Here is a 15,746-nt window from a genome sequence, read left to right as displayed (position 1 = left end):
TTATCACACTTTGCCGGTGGAAAACGTAGTGATCTGTTCCCTAAACAGGTTCAGACAATCCAGCTCCCCCGATTGTACTTATAAAAGCCTTCAGAGCACATTTTACTAGTTCCTACTCAGAGCTGACAGCTGCAAAGGTCAATATTCAGGAGATATTTTCCCCAGTTCATGACAGCTCTGAGGAGCACTCAACAAATATACATATTAGGCGTTAAGTGCTCCCGTTCCGAACGGCCACCTTCCCGCACAATCGCCCTTGTCAATCATGTGAACTCAAATAATTTGAACCTGGAGAAATGATGTAGCGATGATGTGCCAGTGTGCTTAAAAGGCTGCGAGATGTGTTTTCACAACGCTGGAAACAAGCGAGTGAGGAAGTGTCTCTATTGATCCCACTGCCTGTAAATAAAACAGGGGCAATGAGCAAAAAGAAACAAACAACTCTGGCAGAGAGAACATGGGGAGGAGGAAAATCAATAGCTTCCCTCACTGGTGGGTCTTCTCTGGTCAGACTATTCTCTGTGGGTTAGGCTGTCTGCAGGCAGTAAGGAGGGGAGCACACAGTCAACACGCACTTGATTTCCAAATTCCTCCTGTAATGGGGCTCTACAGAGGATGGAGCTCACGCGCGTTTAACCCGCACAGCTACCTGCGAAGCACAGGTTCAAACTTGTTTAGTTGTTACTTATGTGGGAAGGTGAAGATCTTGCCGAGCTGCTGCAGTACAAAGCACTAAAAGTCACTCTCCCTTCGCATCTTCTCCACTGATTGTGCTCCAACTCTTTTTATATACAGTACTGTGTCCATAGGCAGCTCACAGTACAGCGCTATGCGGCTGCTGTATGTTGTACAAATACTGATCATTTATAGAAATCATGAGTTGTTTCAGGCCCACAGATCAACGGTCTCTCTTTTAGCTCCATGTTTGGTCTCCTCCTGCTTTGACACCTTGATTGGTTGATTGTTGTTTGGTCTCAAGGACGTATTGTTCTGTGTTCTTTTCCATTGTCTGTGCTGAAAACACTAGTGAAGTCTTAGTAATCGCATTCAGTTTGATAACATGGTGGGTCCCTGGTGGATGCTGAGGTGCCTGAATAGTCACCAACACATACAATTATTGATTGTAGACCACGTCCGTAGCCAGACAGGAGGACGCTGATGGCTTCAACCGTTGTGCTGTATCGTCTGATTTGTATCCTCCGGTGTCTAGTGAGGAAGTGACATCATCTACACAATTGCTGATCTCTGAAGGTTCTGTGAGATTGGCTCCGGTGTGGTTAAAACCACTGGGCTTTCTCTGCCTCCTCTTTGTCTTCTAGGTTAGTGGGAAAACAGGGAATGCTGTCTGCCCTCCTCTGTTTCCTATTAGCCGCCTTATTTCACGGGAAATGTGCTTCCTGCTTGCTTTGATTTGCATGTAGGCACCTGCTGATGTGGGCATTAGGAGGTTTAATACAGTATTTTACAGTGAGAATGAGCCTATTTGAGCTGCGCCTTATTAGATCCTCATTCACAACTATTTACCTGTACACTGTGTGAAATAAAGCAAAAGACTGAGCCTAATATTATTACCAAAATAAATATCTTGTTTCCATAGCTACGATGAAAATAACTTGATGATAACTTCATCTGAATCATTTTCTTTCTCTGAAACAACACAATAATCTGCATGTTTCACTGGAAACTACAGCGCAATTTCTCCACTTGTTCATGTTCCTCCTGACACAGTCCATGTGGCAAAGCTGGCCTGACTTTATAACAGCGGTGACAAGGCCACATGCTGCATGTTTTCAGAGAGCATTTGTTCATGTAGCAAGAGAAAAAAAAAGAGTTATTCTTACCACCTAGTAATTAACTCGGCTTTAATTCAAAGCACTTCTAAGGATTTGGTTACTACAAATTGGTCCTCCATTGTGTGTTTAGAATTCAGGACACATGTAGTATTGAATAGTAAAATTGCTGCAAGTCTTTCTCCAGCAGAGGCCAGAACTGGGCGCATAATGATATTCATTTTCAAACAGGAGAACATTCTAATGGGCAATTAAGATGATCAAGCCTGCCAAGATACACGTGAAGAGCGGAGCGCTGGTGCCAGTGATTACGTGTCCTCCGCCCCTGCCTCCTTTCGGTGCTGGCCCCAGCTTTGTCTTATGTGTGTGCATAAGTAGAAGGGAGGGAAAGAGGGAAAAAGCTCCAAAAGCACAATATAATTGAACTTTCCACATTATTTCTCACTAATATGTGCTGCCACTTGGTCTCATTAGTGGAATGATGTGCTCTGCCATTCTGGAATGAACTCTTTGCCCGAGTAATTAAGGCTCCTAAAGTTTCTAGTCCTTTGTTTAAAGAATTCGTCCTTGTGCTCTCCATGCCCCATCAGCTGCCTAATTAGCAGGGCCTTTGTGTGATTAAAAATTCTCACAGAGATTCCGTTGGATATTTTCCTCTGTTAATGAGTGTTTGTGGACAGCTGGGAACGGGCGCAGGCTCCCTCCTCGTAGGACCTCCTGTGCATTGGGCAGACCTCTGTCAGGGCCCGAGAGTGAGAGCTGTCATTTCTGTAATGTGGATGGAAATTGGTCAAAACCAACCAAGGCCCCCGCAGGAATGGAAATGCCTTGAAATATAAATGAGGATGAATATTCATATTTCTTCCACTTCAATAAAAAAAGTGCTGAGTATTAATATACATGTCTGTCAGTTAAGGTGGAAGCAGGAACTCTGTGTGCTGTGTCTGCCCATTAACACAGCCCTTGGCGTCATTTGCTATTATCCTCAGGTTCTTTTTCTCCCTAAAGTTGGGGTCACCATCTCCACCGAGAATTGCACATTGGAGGCTTTCCCTTTGTTACAATTCTCCCACTTAGTGAGTGTCTCGGAGAGAGCGAGAGAGAGAAGGGAGCGAGAGAGAGAGCAGGCCCTGAAAGAGACATTTAATGAAGCCCATCGGAAGTAAGGTAAGCAGGGGTCAAATCTAAATGAATCGACCAATCCTGCTATTCGTGCAGCTGGAGGACAGCCCAGGTCCACAGGGAGGGAGAGGGAGCGACGCTGGGAGGACGGGGCCCGGAGAAGAAGGAGTTCACGTTGGTTTAGCTGACTGGGACAGACGCCCTTCAGCCCCGCAGCCGCTTCCTCGCTTCATCCTTCAGGATCCGATGCAGAGCGGTGACAAAAAATGTTAATGCGCTTCGTAGAGGGTCCTCGCGGCCACGTTTTTAATAATAAGCTTCTTCAGCGGAAGCTGTGCTCGCTGTCCACCAATGAGACAAAGGGCGGCCTCCGACTCTGGACGTGAGCAAGTAACGATACGAGTTGGCTGAAACCGTCAAACCGAGTGATGAGCGACGAACAGATTTAAAACCAAAAGCATTATTATAAACATAGAAGGGTTATAGGCTGTTTAGAAATCAATTTAAAGGATGGGACTCCAGAGGAGACGTCGTCAGCGTAGACGACTTTGCAGCTGCAAGGGCAAATGAATCTTTAAAAATAATTCATTCAAATTCTGTAAGAACAATGCATGGTCATTATTAGCTGCTACTCAGTGTGATTTACAGAATCACTGAAAAAAAAAACGCAGAAGTCCGTGTGAAGGTTAAAGAGATTAGATTATCAAATAATAAATCAGCCAGCGCTGATTTCCTGTTTGCTGGGCTCACACAGTGTATTTGTTGATGTTTGGACCGCGTCTCTTCGTCTTATCGTGTGCCATTTGCATGTTTTTTGATCTATAAAAGTCTTTTGATGTATTGACTCCGCTCTCAGCATTAATAAATAGCCCCGTGTTTTTTTTCGAGAGTGCACCTGTAGACCCCCCTCACAGGAATCATTCCGCAGTTAAAAGTTAGGTCATATTTGGATGAAGTTGAATTTCCTGGCTGCATGAAGCTCTGGGTAATTTGTTTGTTTTTAATTAAAATCTAATGTAGCTTTCTCAGGGCCTGGCAACTCTGCAGCTCTGCCCAGTGACTGGGGGATATTTAATAAGCCGCGGTGCTGAAAGTTGTTTCATTAGGTGTGAAAAGGGCTGATAACTCAATAGCCAACAGCCAAACATCCTCTCTGTGTCGGTTTCCTGCCTCTTTAATCTGTTTTTCATTCTGCCTGGCATGCTGTAGCAGTACAGGGTACTTCACAAAAAGGAAAAGACATTCATCACCATCGGGCCTCCAACAAACCAGGGTGACAGAGCGAGCCAGCCGGGTTGGCTGAGGAAGGAGACCATTAAACTGCAGAGCACGGCGGCTGAAGCGCCTCGTGTGAACTGGAAGCCGCGAGCGTGTGTGCGTGTGTGTGGTGTGTGTGTGTGTGTGTGGTGTGTGGTGTGTGTGTTGTGTGTGTGTGTGTGTGTGTGTGTGTGTGTTTGTGCGTGTGTCTGCGCATCCGTACCTGTCTGTTCATCTGCACACGCAGGCCCGGCAGCATGATCGCGCTTGTTTTCACTCAACGACCTAAATCCCCCCCCCCCCCCGGAAATCTTCGGCGTTCGGATCAATCGATTTATTTCTCGTCATTTGTTTGATCTTTATATTTGTACATAATCGCGGCCACTGTCAGGTATCAACGCGCGCGGACGGTTGATTCATTGATGCTCAGCCATATCAGCGCGACGCAGGCTAGAGCCACCATCAGCATCTGGCTGTGCTTCAGCAGCACAGCAGCATCGCCTAAAACAGGATAGTGTGTTGGTGGTGTGTCTGACAGGAAACACACGTTAATACACCAAAGACGGTAAACGAAACAAAAGACTCTGAACCTTTACAGCATCTTTCTACCTCATATCTTCTTTCTAGGAGAAGCCTGCGTCAGATTTATGAGGTGTTCTTAAACAGCAGGACTCGCTCGCGCCTCGGTTCTGATGCTGATGAATCCCGTCATGAGCGCAGGGCCACGGCTCCTTTCTGTTTGTTCCTGTTTAGCATAGATAAATGCTCCACCAGTGGCCATTAAAGGGCACGAGTCTCGGGGGCCGTGTGCACACAGGCGCTGGGACGCTGGCGCGCTGGTCTTTAATGATGAGATGAACCTAAGTAGCCGCTGCCTCATCGAGCAGCATCGTCCAGAGTCGGGTTCGGTAAAAGGATGAGGATGTGTTTCCTCACATGCTCCGTGTCTGTCAGTGAAGCCTGCTGTGCTGGTTAAGTCCTCATATTATTCTTATTTACTGTAACTGCTTTAAGTGCGAAAGTGTCTCTGAGTCTAACTTCCTCATCAGGTTTAACATTTACAGTCCTTTCTCATTTCGTAATTACCTCAGCCCTCGCCGCGACCTGGGCTCCTCCTTTGATCTGGTGATACCTTAAGCCCCTCGCTGTTAAAAAGCCCCCGACTGCAGAGCTGCGCTGCGTACGCAGTCACATCGCCGCTCGTCTGCAGAGGGGCTCGGCTGTGTTAAGGCAGTAATGTTCTGGGCATATCATTAAAGGGAAAATGCACCGCGGCGTTATTTTTCGTCTACCTGAAAAATGTGACAGGCCAAGTATCTCACAGCCTCTTTTATCCGTCCTGAATAGATAACACGGTCCCTAATTTGCTGCCAGAGATCTGTGGTGTAGTTGAGTGTTCCCCCTCCCTCGCTCGCTACTTCAGGAAGGACTTCTGAAGCTCTTACGGTAATAAGACCACAAGTGTGCCTTCACGTGTTGAACTACATCAAGCCCACTAATCTTTGTAGATTGAAGCCGCCCACTGATTTAGATTGTCATTATGTGTTTCATAAACGTTCCACTCTGAGGTTTCATATTCAGAAAATCCGGAGAGGTGGAGGTGGAATAGATGGTGTAAATGGTCCCTTCATTACTGCTCATTCCTCTGTGCGACGGGTTTAAGCAGGGCAATGTAGATGTGCTCGCTCAGTGGCTCTGTTCCACCTGAGATGAAAGGCTATTTGCATCCAGCGATGATGATGATGATGATGATGATGATGATGATAATGATGCTGATGGCTGTGGGAGCCGTCTTTGTTTCCAGGCGACCGGATTTCCCTGCTCGCCGTCATTTGACAGGATTTAAGGAGCAGGAAGTTTGAGCCCTGCAGACGTTGTGGCCATCACGCCTAATTGACCAGAGGGGCTGCGTCTTAAGTGAAACCCAAGTTTAACAAGTGATGAAATGAACCTGTACCTCTGCAGATGGACGTGACGGTGACGACAAGTCCCAGGTTGCCGCTCTGCGTATGTGTAGCTGGACGGCGTGGACGACTGAAGCCAGAAGGGCGTTCTCTTTTTTTTTTTGTTTCTTTCTTGCTCATTCTTATTTCATTCAGGCTTGATAAGTTGATCGCTGATAAGGTTATTCATTTCAATGAGTAAGCCAATTAAAAAGGCAGTTTTATCTTGTTTGATAGTTAGACATAATTTGCCGGAGTTTAGACTAAAAACTCTCAGTTAATAATGTGGTTTAATTTAATTTTCCACTTTTTTCTGCAGTATTGGATTAAAAGGTTTGAAACTTTGTCTTCCAATTGCACGACTCTATTGGGCTATTTAATTAGCGGCTTGTGCTGCTCAGACATGTGCATAAAGCAAAATCCCATATCCCAGAAAATAAATGAATAATTAAAATAAATGTATGCTTAAAGGCAATTAAGCAGTAACTGCTGCAGCAGCTACGCTTGTCCTGGAAAGTGTCTGTGAGGAAATGAGTGGAAGTGTGTGCATGCTGGTGCAGACTCAAGGTCCTGCAGGTGGAAAAAAACGATCCACAGCAAAGCTGAAGTAAGAAAGTGGAGCAGCTGGAACAGACACCCCTATTTTTCATGAATAAGGTCACTTATCAGTGAATGTAATGTCACCAGGTTCTCTTCATCAATTCAATAACAGTGCAAAAAGTGAAAAAAAAATAGTTGGGTCATTTCTTGTAATACACCCCTGGGGTTTTTATTATGACTTCATTTCCCGTGTAATATTAGAATGTCTCTATAATTGTAAAAGTGTAATAGACTCTAATATAATTTCATTTTGAACCCTGAATGGTCTGTGCCATCTCTGCTCAATTTGAGTAGAATAATGATTTTTAATGTCCACACATGGCTTCCTGTGACCTTATTCAATCTTTGGACTGATCAGGAAATATATTGATTCAATTACCGTCCTGATGACAAGCGAGCAGAGGAGAGGAGGGAAAAAAGGTCAGCATATATTTGAAAATGTAAATCTTAGCAATGTCTTTTGGGTTTGCTGAAAAAAGCTATTATCAAATGCCATTTGGCTCCAGTGGCATGTAGCCCTCTGCCTTTTTCCCCCACACCAATGGGAATAGTTAGGATATTTAGGATATCCATAGTGGAATTTCCCCTTGTCAGCGTGTGACTTATATTCAGAGCATGTGCTCCCATTTTGCTGTTTGCTATGATTGTGTGGCCCATAATGGCTCACATTATTTCCTAAGCATTACATGTCCACAACTGGTCTTTTGGAGACTTCCCAGTGACCTTGAGGTAATGACTTTCCAGGGTGTTTGTTTGTACCTTGCAGTTCTTTCACCGCATAAGCTGCTGTATAAGTAAATTAGCCTGTCTGTACTCAAACACCGAACAAAGCTCTCAAATTCATTCCTTCTCAAATTACATGCACACCACACCGGGCTTGACTAATTATTTGTTTGGTCATTAAAAACTCATTAAATTTAAATTGTTCATTTGCATACCGCAGTGTGTTGCATCATAAATTATTAACTGAAGATAAATAAATGAATTCAATTAGAAAAATAAGTAATGTAACATATGCGTAAACAGAGATGTGGCGCTCGTCTTTCTTTTGACATTGAGGTTCTGTTTCTGGGAAGCGCTGCGTGTGTTGCTGAATGACGAGCCTGAATGTAGACGGGCCTGAACGTAAACGAGCCTGAACATAAACAAGAGTGAGCGTAGATGGGCCTGAACGTAGACTGGCCTGAACGTAGACTGGTCTGAACGTAGACGGGCCTGAACGTAGACAAGCCTGAACAAAAAACGAGAGTGAGCGTAGACGAACCTGAATGTAGATGGGCCTGAACGTAGACTGACTTGAATGTAGACGAGCCTGAAGGTATACGAGCCTGAGCGTAGATGGGCCTGAACGTAGACGAGCCTGAACATAAACGAGAGTGAGCGTAGACGAGCCTGAAGGTAGACAAGCCTGAACGTAGACGAACATGAGCATAGACTGGCCTGAACGTAGACGGGCCTGAATGTAGACGAGCCTGAAGGTAGACGAGCCTGAATGTAGACGGGCCTAAACGTAAACCAGAGTGAGCGTCGACGAACCTGAATGTAGACGGCCTGAACGTAGACGGGTCTGAACGTAGACGGGCCTGAATGTAGACGAGCCTGAAGGTAGACGAGCCTGAACGTAGACGAACATGAGCATAGACTGGCATGAACGTAGACGAGCCTGAGCGTAGATTGGCCTGAACATAAACGAGAGTGATCGTAGAAGGGCTTGAACGTAATCGGGCCTGAACGTAGACAAGCCTGAGTGTAGACTGGCCTGGGTGTAGACTGGCCTGAACGTAGACGAGCATGAGCATAGACTGGCCTAAACGTAGACGAGCCTGAGTGTAGACTGGCGTGAAGGTAGACGGGCGTGAAGGTAGACGGGCGTGAACGTAGTCAAGCCTAAACATAGACGGGCCTGAACGTAGACTGGCCTGGGTGTAGACTGGCCTGAACGTAGACGAGCATGAGCATAGACTGGCCTGAACGTAAACAAGCCTGAATGTAGACGAGCCTGAGTGTAGACGGGCGTCGTCGTTAAAAGCCAACGCTCGTGTGGAACCCGACTTCCAGACGCCGCGTTGGAGGTGGTGCTGGTGAGATGAACATGCTGCTGAATTCTTTGTACAGACAAAAGTGGAAAATACTTTCTGTTTTACATTTAGCTGATTAACTGCCCCCCCCCCCCCCCCACCCCACCCCCCTCGCCCCCTTCCCTGCTGTCACCGTTTGGCTTTGATGAATTTGAATAAATTGACTTTTCTTCTTGCTGACAAATATTTAAGCAAATCAGCCAAGGAAAGGCAATTTTCCTTAAGCCAACTCATTTAGCTCACATCTGTATGTGTTTTGTGGTTGGATCATTGTGTCTCGGGGCTGGGGTAATATTCCATCTCATTGCAAACAATTACTCTGCAACCCAACTGTCGTTCTTTTACCTCATGTATCTTTCTCTTTGTCATGACTAACGCTGCTGCTACTTTGGTTTCTCGTGTGTTCTTTAGTTACTTCATGCGCCCGCTATTTTCCAGTTCCCCGGATTGGTAAATGTTCGCCCCTTTTTCAAATCACTTCATTAATTAAATGAGATTGGGAAAGGTTCTGAGCTAATGGATTAGACTGGAGCTGGCTGGTTCAGGCCTTTTACCAGAGGTCACATTTCATTTGCTGCCTATGTCAAGCGACCAGCAGCGAGGCCTCAGAGGCAATCTAATCAATGTCTGCGTGCCATAGCCCTCGAATGAATCCATTAAAGTTATGTGGATGCATCCTGCACAGAGGAAAAAAAAGTCTCCTGATACCTCTGATAGAAATTAGCCATGAATTAGGAGAGAGGCTTGGCTCATTCTGGACGCCAGCCAAAGCAGAATTAATAGGCCATCAGAGCCTCTTGTGTGTTAAATCCCATTTGTTCGCCCGTGGTTTATGAAAGCTTCTCCTCTGTTGCTGAGGACTGGCGTGAGACCTGCGAACACCCACCGCAAAACTTCCCTCATTAAATAAAGTTCTGCGAGATGAGGGCGGTGAGGGCTGCAGATGTGAGAGCTGCAGTTTAGGCCCAGTGTTGTAGGATGATGATTCCGTGGGGCCGCGCCGAGCTGGGGGTGTGATTGCATTTGGGGTTTGGACGGGCTTAGTCTGTGGCCAGGAATGGATCTAAGAGGACTTGAGCAGGACACTGGGGGGACGATAGTCATGCGGGCCTCTTCAACACCAACTTTATCTCAGCAGTGTCCACTAATCCCACAAATTGATCCTCAGTGTTTCTGTGTTTAAGTGGAGGAAAAGCTCTGACCAAATCTCTTTGGAAAAGGATGTCTGAAATGCCTAAACCTATCAGAGGCAGAGGTTTCACCGCTGCAGTTCTTCAAGCACGTTATGGCACACCATCATTATTTTCTGTATGCCTGAAAACACGCAGCATCATTTGAGCTAATTACTGGACATATACTTTACTTAAAGAGTAACAGCTCCTGGCACGGCTGACTCACAAAGTCAGGAAGTCACTGCTCAGAGTTCTGTGCTCAAAACAAACTGTGTTGTTCTGCAGGATTTTCTCCATCAGCGTGCGTGTGATTGTCTGCATTCTGTGCTGCAGTGTTTGAAGCAGCAGTTACGCTTCAGTTTATTACAGTACTTCCCAATCACAGCTTAAAGATTACATAAGAGCTGAATGCAACTTAAACCTGATGTGCTGCAGCTCTGTTCTCAGGCGGTGAATAGGCCCCGTGTAATAAAGTGCCTGGTGACTCGTTGCCAACCTTTGGCCCCAAACAGCGATCCGTGCAGTCGTCGTCTTCGCATGTAGCGGAAGCATGAGGAATAAATGAAACAGGGCACTTATCTGCGCCCGAGACACAAATGCAAGCGTTTAACTAGCTAACAGCACACAGTTGGGTCCAGACAGCGCACTATTTTTAAGTCTGAGCACCAAACAGCTGTAGATGTGAGGGCACAGATTAGGCCTCAACAACAGCCCTGGACTTCATCAGAGCGAAAGGAAATATTAGCAGCTGCTTCAGTCCAGTAACACAACCCACAAGGGAAAAGGAAAAAATACACTGTGTAAAACTTATAATAAGCCTAGCAGCTGGTGAAGAGGTTGACTTAGCTGTGTAACAACTGATATATAATATGTGTAGCTACAGATTATTAGTTTTTTTTATTTTAAAACAAATTAGAGGCACAAAGCTGCAGGTTAGCGAATGACTAATGACCTCTGACCACTAAAAGCATTTCTGAACCGTTTGGAGGCTGATAGTGCTCTAAAGACTGATGAACTGAGATCTTGCTGCCCCATTTGAGCCAGCGTATGCAACGAGGGCACCGGCTCACCTTGACAGAGAGCGGCGATAACCTCCAACTGAACCGGTACCCGGCAGAACACAGCGCCGTGCGGCTCCGAGGGGAGGCCTCCACCCAGCCGTTTGCATACGGGGGCCACTGGAGGGCCATTACAGCTCAAGCGTTCGCTCCTCGGCGCTGATAAACAACAATTCCCAGAGTCCCGGAGTCCTCCGCTGTCCGAATTTACATGAGGTTCGGGGGCTTCGGCGCATGCGAGCGATGGAGGTCAGAGTCGGTACACGCACGCGACGCGGCGCGAGGAGGAGGAATCTGTGAAGCACAAAGAAGGAACTCCAATGCGCAAAACCCAGTGCATCCGGGCTCACTGATAGTATATACATGGTCGTCACCGACAGACAGACTATATGTAAATGTGATCTAAAATGGCTCTCATGCCTGGCCCCCTTCCTCCGGTGCCAGAGTCACGCATCATTGTCAGCAGCCAGCAAAACAAGATGAAATAAAATTCTAAGCTGTCCTGGCAGTCAAGGACACCATTCCCTCACCGTAATAGCCTGTATCGCCTAGCCACTCCATGTGTAGCTTTTCTTCATTGCTCTGGGCTTTTATTCCTGGCAATAAGCTCTTTATCACTCCTCAACACAATTCATTTAAAACCACCGTCAAGAAGCAATCAAACCTTAAGTAAGAGGATTCAAAGTCAGTGTGTTATTGTTAAGCAAAGTAGCATTACTTCATTTCCATAATTCACCCGCACAGAGGTGCCAAATAGGTAATAATAAAGAACAGTACGCAAGTAAATAAACAGTTAATTTTTTTGTTGTTGTGTTTTTGGTGCCCAAATTTAAATGCGGCACTTTATCCTCCTCTGTTGTTTCCCCTGCTCTTCTGTCTCGCTTTCGCCTCCTTTGCTGCCTGCAGAATGACATTATGTTTGGGTTAGTTGTCTTTCTGCCTCAGACACCTATGATTTAGCAATTCTTGACATATCCATTACACTGCACAGATTGGCTGTTCTCCTCTCCCTGTGTCTTAGAAACCTATAGAAATGACATGTACCCTTCCATTTTTTCCTCAGATGTCCTCGATTCACAGGTGGCGCGTTTAGAAAGAAGTGGATTCTAATTTCAGGAGTGTTCCCTTACTATTAACTATAGCTACAGGAGGGACATCAATCTTGACAAGGTCTTTTTGAACCACAACTAAAAATGCAATCCTATTGTGTACTTCTTCACCTGTTTTCCACAGCCCGACCGCAGACGCCGGCTCCATGACTTTCCTTCTGCATTATTTTGGTTTCTCTTACAGCGTTTGGGAAATAGTTCACGTCATCCTAATGTGTTTTTGTGTGTGAATTGCTTAAGTAAGAGCCTGCCTCTCCTCCTCTGCAGCACAGACACAGTCGTTGTTTTAATAGATGCAATCAGCGTCTTCATCGCAGTCTTCCTCCGAGCAGCGTTTACTGTCAACTTCATCTTTCACCTTTGACCCTGAAGGGCTGAGACCTCCTCCTGCCATGTTTGTTTGTGGATTGAACTGTGTCCTGTATCCGTGGCTCTATTAAATCCCTGTTTTTTTTAACATTCTTGGCCATTTACATTAATTGATTGAGAGAATGAGTAGGTTCATTAAGGAAGCAACCGCAGCAACCCATGCATGGATTTTATAACCGCATGTCCAAAAGGTCACTACATCACATCATAGCCAAGAATCCATATTAATTACGATATGATTTCTAACGCAATACAATTTAATAATACTATAATGTATGTTTAATATAGCAATTCTAAAATGTATTTTTCCTCTTTAGGCATCAGGCTCCAAAGCTGAAATCACTTTAACCCTATATTTACTAGATTAAGTTCGACATAATGAGATCTGGTTTCACAAACACATCATTCAGATTAGTTTCAGGTTTTTATTAAAGAGCCCGATCAACATTGGTGTTTATTAAACACAGTTATAAGTCGGAGGGTTTAATTGCATGTCCACTGTCGCCTCCCTCCTGCGCTTCCCATTTAATGCACCAACTTCATCACTGGGGAGATTAAGGCTAATGCCTAAAGGAGCGCAGCCCAAAATTGAAAAGAATTAACTGTAATTAGTGCGCTAACAAATGGCTAATACGATGGCAATTGTTACATTTTTATTATATAACCTGTAATCTTACTCACGAGAACCTCAATTTAAATTATGGTGAAATGGGTTACAGCTATTTTCATATCTATCATTTCAATTTGTTAAAACCCATGTATGGGATAACTGCCGTGTGGAAGGAAGCTGTTTTTATTTCCAGCCACAGCCCGGCTCGGTTCTCGCTGGGGTCTGTACCTTCTATGCCGCAGCCCGTCCTAGCAAATGTACCAGCGCCGCTAAAGACAGGTAAACCCACATCAAGCGCAGGGCGGCTCTAGCGGCGCCGCAGCCGCAGCGGGCGGCGCCGCACACGAAAGCCCCGGCTAACTGTTCCTCCAGCCTGTGAACTGGGCTAATTACGCTGTGTGTTTCCTCCAGGCCGCGGGACGCAAGACCTGTGAAAATCTGCAAGCCAATTGTCACTGGGAGAAAAGCGAGACAGTCGGTAGCGAGTGGGGATTTATTGGCTCTGATAGTTGCAGTTATTGTGTTTTTTTTGCCCGGCTTTTCTCACCTTCTGCTCGCTGCCGCTGCCGCCGCGTCTCGAGCATCATCCCACACCAAGAGTAATGAAAATAATAATAATGATAAGAATAGAATCACTTCAATCTCACTTTCAGTGATTACATTGTTCCGCCCGTTTCCGTTTCTGCTTAAATTATATTTAACTTCATCTGCTGTGGTCGGCAAACAGGATTACTGGTACTTATCTGAAATGAAAGTGCATTTTTAACACAGTTTAATAACGAGAGTGGAAAATCTAGTCCGCAGCAATAAAGCTGAAACTAATTCATTTCAATGGCTGTCGGCACAGTGTTTCTATTCCTCCTCACTCGGCCATTCCCACTGTTCAAAACTGTGAAAAGAGGGAAGCGGGAGGCCATTTGTGTAATGTGCTGCGGCCTAACATGAGTGTGGTGATCACAGGAACACTGAAGAAGCTCCGTTTAAGAGCCTCTTGAAAGAGCCACTGAAAGGCCAACTTAAAAGCCGCCGAGATCATCGGACTCCGCAACTTTCCTGAAGAGTCTCGAGTCTGAGTGCAGCTCAGGGAGAAGCGATGGCCGGGTAAGGATGGAGGAGAAACCTCCGCATGTCCTCATGCATTTAAAGTGGTCAGCAGTTTGAACCCGTCCATGCCTCCTGTTCCATTATGGAATAGTAACACCGGGGCTTGTTTGTTCGCCAAACACAATTAACAAGGTTTCTGCTGCACATCAATACTGCTATTTGCATAGGGCATTGATCTGGAGTCCTTATAATCACAAAATGTTAATTGCACCAATTAATTCTCAATCTGTTTGTGCCCTTGTCTGGCCGCCTTGAGCCCTGAAGGTCAGTGTGAAAATGAACTGCTCTTTGATTCTCCTCCAGGAAAAGATTTTTTCCCAAGACAACACAGTTTGCTACTCCCAAATCAAAAGGCCCCAGCATCCTTTATCATTATTATCATTCCCTGTGAGTAGCAGCTAATGGGTTTGAAATCTGGTGATCTGATTTGTCCTTTTAAACAAGGTTTTTCTTGTCTCATTCATTAACCAGGTCTGCCTGCACTTCTCTGCAGAGCTGCGGCTATTTACACCTCAAAGACACAGTATCCCCCTTTATATTGACTAATAAGTCATTTTCTGAGACAATGCATTGGCCATTTGATTCATAGCCCCTGTGTGGTGTGTGTGAGTTTCCCTCTGTCCCAGGTCCTGCTGCTACACCATGTTATTACATGCTGAAACATGACCCCCTGGTTTATTGTCTGTTTGAGATGATCAGAATAATAAGTCAGAGCTGTCTGCACTGCTGCCCCTACGTCTGTGATGTGTAGGTAGGTAGGGAGGCCGCACTGCTTTGTTGTGTGCTGCACATGATGCTACTAATATTGCTCTTGTCATAATAGGAATATAAATTCATTTGATATATGGCATATGCAAAAATATAATTTAGAAGTGGGTTGTTTCTTAAGTGGGGGGAATAAATTACAGTTTTGCACTGGCTGTATTTAAGAGTATTGATCAGAATTAGCGTTAATTGCTTTTTACTCTATCTTGTTACGGGCAACAGCAGGAACACAATTATAGGTTGCGCCGCGCGTTTCGCTCCCTGATATCTGTACATAACGGGGCAGAGAGACCTCTCTTCCACTCCCAGTCATCCATGCCTGAGCACAGCCAAATGACAAATGAGCCACCCTGTGTGAAAGATGAATTTCAATCCTCTACACCTGTGCCACCCCACCAAATGAAAGGACTGATTGCCTCCAATTGCATATTTAAAATGCTTAATTCCTCCATTAAGAAACCTATTTACATGAATTAGGGACAATTAGCATTTTCAGACCCACTTCAACTTTGTTCGCCCCCATCCATTAACATTTGAAAGTGTCGGCTGCCAGACACAAGAAAGCCCCTCCATCTGATTTGTGCTGACCCCCTACGATGGGCGCCTAGATGGACTTTTTTTATCTGCTCCACCTCACTAAGAGAGGGGGCAGGCCTGGGGTCTCAAGTAAGTCACCTCATTATGGTTAATCAACAAAAGCGTGAATGAAGTGAATGAAAGACAACAGAGTGAAGGGCAAAGGGATGTCTGACGGAGGGAAGCCGTGGTG

At 45.4% G+C, this 15,746-nt stretch overlaps 1 protein-coding gene and 1 long non-coding RNA gene across 4 annotated transcripts in view; one reads left to right on the top strand and one right to left on the bottom strand.

The window, feature by feature from the left end:
* stk33 (serine/threonine kinase 33) overlaps positions 1 to 15,746 on the bottom strand; it is a 40,712-nt gene that overhangs the window by 4,727 nt on the left and 20,239 nt on the right. The window contains exon 15 of one of the 2 annotated variants that reach the window (XM_055507177.1): positions 11,832 to 11,920. The exons of the other annotated variant lie outside the window; for it this stretch is intronic. Within the exon in view, the coding sequence (XP_055363152.1) occupies positions 11,850 to 11,920 (71 nt within the window). The 3' untranslated portion in view covers positions 11,832 to 11,849. Of the gene's footprint in view, positions 1 to 11,831; positions 11,921 to 15,746 lie in introns of those variants that run through there. 2 annotated transcript variants of the gene reach the window in all.
* The window catches only part of LOC114852596 (uncharacterized), a 136,050-nt gene that overhangs the window by 116,935 nt on the left and 3,369 nt on the right, over positions 1 to 15,746 (top strand). Inside the window, exon 5 of one of the 2 annotated variants that reach the window (XR_008694099.1) lies at positions 6,135 to 7,848. The exons of the other annotated variant lie outside the window; for it this stretch is intronic. This is a non-coding gene — a long non-coding RNA (uncharacterized LOC114852596). Of the gene's footprint in view, positions 1 to 6,134; positions 7,849 to 15,746 lie in introns of those variants that run through there. 2 annotated transcript variants of the gene reach the window in all.

The sequence above is a fragment of the Betta splendens genome, chromosome 3 (assembly GCF_900634795.4).
Source record: "Betta splendens chromosome 3, fBetSpl5.4, whole genome shotgun sequence".
Classification (NCBI taxonomy): Eukaryota; Metazoa; Chordata; class Actinopteri; order Anabantiformes; family Osphronemidae; genus Betta; species Betta splendens.
The sequence above is the reverse complement of the archived record's forward strand: the minus strand, read 5'-3'. Positions and strand labels throughout refer to the sequence as shown.